The sequence below is a fragment of the Saccostrea cucullata genome, unplaced genomic scaffold (assembly GCF_032062105.1).
Source record: "Saccostrea cucullata isolate Sc308-1 unplaced genomic scaffold, CSIRO_AGI_Scuc_v1 ctg12208, whole genome shotgun sequence".
In the NCBI taxonomy this organism is placed as follows: Eukaryota; Metazoa; Mollusca; class Bivalvia; order Ostreida; family Ostreidae; genus Saccostrea; species Saccostrea cuccullata.
Genome location: NW_026922277.1, coordinates 1 through 7,653, shown reverse-complemented (window position 1 = coordinate 7,653; position 7,653 = coordinate 1). Strand labels below are relative to the sequence as shown.

Genomic DNA, 7,653 nt, shown 5'->3' with positions numbered 1-7,653 from the left:
ATAGGTATGAAAAGTTAAACATAGAAGTCACCACTACCCCCACCCCACCTCCACGATATAGGTTTTTGACGTTTGTTTGAGATTTACTTTAGGTTTTTTTTATGATAGTCAATTTCTGGGATAGGATTTTTTTTGCTTGAGGTGGACCCCCCCCCCCCCGGTAAAAAAAATTTCTGGATCCGTGTCTTAAATTAGATTTTGATATATGTTTTGCTCATAAAAGGACCTTTTTAAATTTACTACCCCCCCCCCCCCCACCCCATTCGACACCACAATCACACAGCACATACTTTTTGGAATAGGCTAGATGGAAAAGGCTTTTTATCGTTTGTAATGAATTAATTTAAAATTTGTTCTTGTACTATACATGTGAACATGTAAATTTCTACATCACATCACGTTGCGTCACCCATTAACATATTTATAGATTAAACACCATTTGGCACACCTCGGCCGATTACCACTTCATCTGATAAGGTGACGGAATCGACGAAAGTTCGCCAAAATGGCACATAGCTGCAGTCTGGTGTGCATTGGATTAATTCATTTTGTGTTATAATTGGATTTATATTTCATGAAGTTTACGAGACACAGGGAGTCGGTAAGTAGAAGTTTTAGTATAGTGGGGGGTAAAAATACACCTAAACGATTAGGTTAAAGTTTAAAAGTCAAAGATCATCGCATGCCACACTAGACGAATTTCATATTGTGAAGTTATCTCCCGTTGTCGATATGACATTCAATTACTGGCAAATACTGGTGCGGATCCAGAATTTTTTTCGGGACTAGGGAGGGGGGGGTTCACATCTCAGTCAAAAAATTCCAGCCCAGAATTTCGTGACAAGCAGGAGAAAAAAAATGAAAACAAATAAACAAATAAAAAAACAATGGTAGTGAGGTCAATGTTTTCTAAGTTTATAGGAGAGGATGTCAAGAGTCATTTTTTACTTGCTACAGTATATAATCTTGTTTAAATAACAAAGCAAATGCCAGATGGGGGGAGGGGGTGGGGGGATTCCAATCTTCCTACCCACTTCCTGTCCCTGAAATAACAATCTATTTTGTGATTCCACTTAAATAGTATATTTTTTTCCATTTGACTAATTATTATACATATTTCGTTTCTTGTGTTTATAGTATGTCTGTCTATAAGTCTGCAAAAATTAAATCCTAGCTAGCTTGCCCATAAGTTTTAAGTGGGATGGGCTATACATATAGCTTCCACATTTTATAGGTTTATTTCTTGTGACAATTTAATAAGACCTTTTATTTGGGTACCATTAATTTTTACCTCTGATCGCTTGACATGGGATACACATTTTTACAAGAAAAATACCAAACTTTAAACTCTGCCTAAATTTTGATCAGTAGGTGCTAGGGCTTTCATACTTATCATGACATATTGTATTCATTTTGAACTGTCAACAGGTATAAATATGTTTGACCTTGACCCTAGAGTTTGAACCACTTAAAAAAAAAAATTAACCTTGGCAATTAACTTTTGAACAGGAATTACTAGAAATTTCTGTATTTAACATGTGCATTCCTTGTGACAAGACTTTCTTCTGATACTAACAATTTGAACCCTTTGACCTTGACCTTTGAGTTTGACATATATTTGAGAAACTTCAACCTTCGCCATAGGCTTCCATACTGGGACATCAGTGTTTCACAAACACATCTTATCTTCATTATTATTTGGTGGTGTCTCCATATGAGGGAAGATGTACTCACAACAAACAAACAAATTACTAAAGAAAATATAAAACATAAATATGTTGGTCATGCATATCTCTGCAGGAAAAAAACAGCTTTTCAAATACTTTAACCATATTGTAACCCTTTCAAAACACTCATTTGAGCTTTTTTGGTTTCCTTAGCATATAATGTCTGTCGTGACGTGTTGTCCATCTGTTTGTCTGAAAACTTTTTACATTTTTAACTTCTCTAGAACCACTGGGCCAATTTTACCCAATTCATATAGAAATATGTACATTTGTATGTTAGACTCAGTCCATCTGTCTCAAAAAATTTAACCTTGGTTATCACGGTCATATCTACTGAATGAGAAGAGACATTCATATTAAACTTATGTATTAGTATATTTACCTGTGAGAATGGCATGTTTTTTTTTTTTTTTTTTTACATGTGACCTAGAAGTTTGACCAACTTGCAAAAAAATTGAATTGTTATAAATTCATCATTTTGAAAGAGAAAAATTAGGGCATTCATATCATAATGCATGTATATTATTACCTGTGATAAGACCTTTCCAAATAAATCATGACTTTAACACTGTGACCTTGACCTTGAAGTGATCAAGCCTAACCTACTTTTCAAAAATGTTGCATTTGCTTAAAACTTTTGATTGAGATGAGATATGACTCTCACATTTAACATGTACATAAATTACTCATAAGAATTCAAGGTGTTTCCCAGCATGCGGTGTTTTTTTATGCGCCCGAATTTTTTCGGGCGCATATTGTTTTTGTCCTGTCTGTTTGTCTGTTTATCTGTTTGTCTGTTTGTCTGTTGTCAACTTTAACCTTGGCCAAAACTTTTTAACCATAAGAGATAGAGACTTCATATTTATTATGCATACTCCTCTAATAAAGTTCTTTCAAATGACATCAAGGTCAATGACCTTGTGACCTTAACTGTGACCTATATGCTAAAAATAGGTTTTTCAACTGTTTGTCATAACTTTTGAACCATAAGAAAAAGAGAGTTCATAATTAGTATGCATTCTCCTCTAATAAAGTTCTTTCAAATGATATCAGGGTCAATGACCTCGTGATCTTGACTGTGACCTATATGCTAAAAATAGGTTTTTCAACTGTTTGTTATAACTTTTGAAGCATAAGAGATAAGGACTTCATATTTGGTATGCATACTCCACTAAAAAGGTTCTTTCAAACAACACCAAGGTCAATGACCATGTGACCTTGACTGTGACCTTTATACTAAAAATAGCTTTTTCCACTTTTTGCCATAACCTTTGAACCATAGGAGAAAGGGACTTCATATTTGGTATGCATAGTGCACTGATCAAGTTCCTTCAAATGACATGAAGGTCAATGACCTTGTGACCTTGACTGTGACCTATATGCTAAAAATAGCATTTTCCACTTTTTGCCATAACTTTTGAACCATAAGAGATAGGGACTTCATATTTAGTATGCATACTCCACTAATAAAGTTCTTTCAAACAACACCAAGGTCAATGACCATGTGACCTTAACTGTGACCTTTATACTGAAAATAGCTTTTTCTACTTTTTGCCATAACTTTTGAACCATAGGAGATAGGGACTTCATATTTATAATGCATACCCCACTAAGTAAGTTCTTACAAACAACACCAAGGTCAATGACCTTGTGACCTTGACTGTGACTTATATGCTAAATTAACTTTTTTTCGATCTTTGCTGCCGCCGAGTGCATAGTATTTCACAAACACATCTTGTTACCCCTTGACCTTGATGTTTTACATAATTTTCAAAATATTTAACTCTCCTAAAAGATAATTAGGCTTCTGAGTAACATTAAGGAAGACTTCAAGGAAGACAGAGCTTTTTGCACAAAAAACGTCATTTTCCGACCCACTTTGACCCCCCGGGGCAAAATCTAAATTCCAAAACCTTACTGCATATCTACATGTCCCCACCAACCATCTCCCAAAAGATGATTAAGCTGCTGAATCAAATGTAAGAGGAGTTCAGGGAAAACAGGGCTCTTTGTATGAAAAACGTTATTTTTCGACCCCTCTTTGACCCCCCGGGGCAAAATCAAAATTGCGAAACCTTACTGCACATCTATCTGACACCACAAACCATCCCCCAAAAGGTCATTAGGCTGCTAAGTAAAATGTAAGAGGAGTTCAGGGAAGATGGGGCTTTTTACATAAAAAACATCATTTTTCGACCCCCATTTGAACCCCCGGGGCAAAATTAAAATTCCGAAACCTTACTGCACATCTACATGACACCACCAACCATCCCCCAAAAGGTGATTTGGCTGCTGAGTAAAATGTAGAAGGAGTTTAGGGAAGACGGGACTTTTTGCACAAAAAACGTCATTTTTCGACCCCCATTTGACCCCCCAGGGCAAAATCAAAATTCCGAAACCTTACTGCACATCAACATGACACTACCAATCATCCCCCAAAAGGTGATTAGGCTGCTGAGTAAAATGTAGAAGGAGTTTAGGGAAGACGGGACTTTTTGCACAAAAAACGTCATTTTTCCACCCCCATTTGACCCCCCGGGGCAAAATCAAAATTCCGAAACCTTACTGCACATCAACCTGACACCACAAACCATCCCCCAAAAGGTGATTAGGCTGCTGAGTAAAATGTAGAAGGAGTGTAGGGAAGACAGGACTTTTTGCACAAAAAACGTCATTTTTGACCCCCATTTGACCCCCTGGGGCAAAATTAAAATTGCGAAACCTTACTGCACATCTACATGACACCACTAATCATCCCACAAAAGATGATTAGGCTGCTAAGTAAAATGTAAGAGGAGTTCAGGGAAGATGGGGCTTTTTGCATAAAAAACGTCATTTTTCGACCCCCATTTGACCCCCCGGGGCAAAATCAAAATTCCGAAACCTTACTGCACATCTACATGACACCACCAATCATCCCTCAAAAGGTGATTTGGCTGCTGAGTAAAATGTAGAAGGAGTTCAGGGAAGATGGGACTTTTTGCACAAAAAACGTCGTTTTTCGACCCCCATTTGACCCCCCGGGGCAAAATCAAAATTCCGAAACCTTACTGCACATCTACATAACACCACCAACCATCTCTTAAAAGATGATTAAGCTACTGTGTAAAATGTAGGAGGAGTTCAGGGAAGAAAAGTGTGACAGACGGACGGACGGACGGACGGACGGACGGACGGACGGACATGAGTAACAACAATATACCCGAACTTTCTTTAGAAAGTGCGGGTATAAAAAACCTTTACAGAACATTCCTATGAGGACGTGGCCTTCTCGGTTGGAATTGACCATCATTTTCATGCAACTAACGGTGAAACGGTTATGTATAACAAACTCATGGTTGAAAGTGATGCATACGATCCCCTGACGGGTGTATTTACTGCGCCGGTGGATGGAACCTATATTTTTCACTATCATGGACTCGCTCAAAATAATCAGGTACTCGTATGTTTTTTCCTCGTCGAGTTTTGGCTTGTGTAACAGGTAGAACAACAAAGTTTTTATGCGCCCGCATCGATAGATCCGGGCGTATATTGTTTTTGTCCTGTCTGTCTGTTTGTCTGCAAACTTTAACCTTCGTCATACCTTTTAAACAGATAGAGACGTCATATTTGGTATGCATACACCACTAATTAAGGACTTTCAAATGACATCAAGGTTGATGACCTTGGGACCTTGACTGTGACCTATATGCTAAAAGTAGCTTTTTAATTTAACCTTCAACTTTACTTTTGAACCATGAAAGATAGAGACTTCATATTAGGTATGCATACTCCACTAATGAAGCTCTTTCAAATGAAACGAAGGACAATGACCTTGTGACCTTGACTGTGACCTATATGCTAAAAATAGCTCTTTTGAACCTTCACCATAACTTTTGAACCATGCGAGAAAGAGACCTCATATTTGTTATGCATACACCACTATTCAAGTTCTTTCAAATGAAACAAGGCCTTGTGACCTCGACTGTGACCTATAAGCTAAAAATAGCTTTTTTCGAACTTTGTTGCCGCCAGGCGCATGGTGTTTCACAAACATCTTGTTCTTAATATTTTTGACAATACTTGCTTTGCTTTCTAAAACATTTGTACTTCACTCAGTTGATTTGGTTGGAGCTTTACCACAACAAGGACTACGTTAACGCTGCTTACGGTCACACGGTGTCTGGGTTCGCTGATGCCGGTAATACTGCTGTGCTGCACCTTCATTCGGGGGACAAGGTGTACATAAAAACCAGAAATAACAGAGCGATTGACCTCTTTGGAACACCAAACGAAGTCTACGCCACATTCTCAGGGATTCTACTAGCCCCTGTAACCCACGATTCCGACGGTATGTAAAGAAATGATTAAAGGAATATCAACTCTTTTTTCTGCACCTGTACTAAAAACTAGCTTATAGTTAATGAAGTGCATTTGTATGACGTCCATCACGGTTACTTTCTTATAAATTCAAATTTCAGATTCCCAGTCTGAAGTTTCATTTTCTGCTGGCCTTTCACATCATTTTTCGGGAACCACTCTAATCTTCGACCGAATTTTCTCTAACCGTGGAGGCGGATACAGCCCGGTCACGGGGTATTTCACCGCTAGAGAGAGTGGTATTTACGTGTTTCATTTCCACGCCTTGTCACGTTCTGATGCTAAAGTCTGGGCGGAGTTGTACCATAACTATCACTATATCGACTCATTGTATGGTCGATCTAATGGAGAGTTCGCCGCCGGAAGTAACGCTGCAGTCTTAGATTTAGTGTCAGGTGACACAGTCTTTTAAAATCTAGACAGTCCACTAATTCTTACTTCGGGGCACCAGATGAAGTATATTGTACTTTTTCTGGCTACAAAATTACATTGGAAGATCACATACTTATAGGGAATCCGGGTGAAGTAATTGGTTAATTGCAATAAATCTTCATAAAGCCTTAACTTTTCTTGATTCTCGTCATCTTTGTGTTAACGACTGGTTAAAAAACATGTGAACAATTCAGTTTCATGATTTAAAAAAATTAATCCTACAATGGTTATTAAAATGTTTTGATAAAACCTGTGATGTTAAACAAATTATCAGATTTCTAAGGTCGGTGAAGATTGGTACAAGGTTTTAGATAGAATTTCTTGTTCTTTCTTAAAAAAAATTATTTCATATAATAGTTGTTATTTGTGATTTTGATTTATGGAGCATTAAATAAAATTAAGACATTTTTTTTTCATTTTCACAAAATAATTTGTAAAGTAAACAGCTTAATCTGTAAAATTAACTTGCATGGAGATAACAAACAGTATTCAATCTCAAAAGTCCATTAAACAATAAAATCAGGAGCAAAGCAAACACGGACCTCTTAAACATCAGAGGTGGGATCAGGTGAAATGGAGGAGTTAGCATCCCCTGCAGAGCGGTCACAATCGCCGTTTGCTCCTTGTCATGATCGGCAAATAATTAACGGGAAATCAGTCGTCAATTCAGTATATAAATGATGTCCTTACAATTGGTACGAAAAACCAACAAATTTAAACTTTTATTCACGATTGGTTTTTAAATCAAAATTATAAATTGCTTTTGTGTTTTCATAATCAAGTCTCGTAAGGTCAAGAAAGATAAATCGTGCCCACGAATGTTGTACGTTTACATGTAATTTAGTTCAACCAGTCTCATTTATTCAAAAGCATGCTCTATGCATGAACGATTTTTTAAAACGGGGTATGTTATTGACATATTGAGGAAACAAGAATATCAACAGTGTCGTTAAAAATCGTTGTTTCGAAAATTCTGTGCTAATATAATGACCTTCTCAGCAAACCAGGCTGAAGCTAGCAGCCAATAACAGCAGCCACTAAGCCCGTAGAAGCTAGCAGCCAATAAGGAAATTCATCAAAGAACTGAGAGTACTCAGACGCAATGCTGGTTTTATACTTTATTTTAGATAATTAA

At 37.2% G+C, this 7,653-nt stretch overlaps 1 protein-coding gene across 1 annotated transcript; it reads left to right on the top strand.

The window, feature by feature from the left end:
- Positions 1-4,971: 4,971 nt before the first annotated feature.
- On the top strand, positions 4,972-6,481 carry LOC134261518 (complement C1q-like protein 3; the record flags this gene model as incomplete). The annotated part of the gene is made up of 3 exons (XM_062743948.1): positions 4,972-5,163; positions 5,826-6,057; positions 6,188-6,481. Coding segments are annotated over exons 1-3 (643 nt in total), but the record flags the coding sequence as incomplete, so codon positions are not given.
- Positions 6,482-7,653: the final 1,172 nt, after the last annotated feature.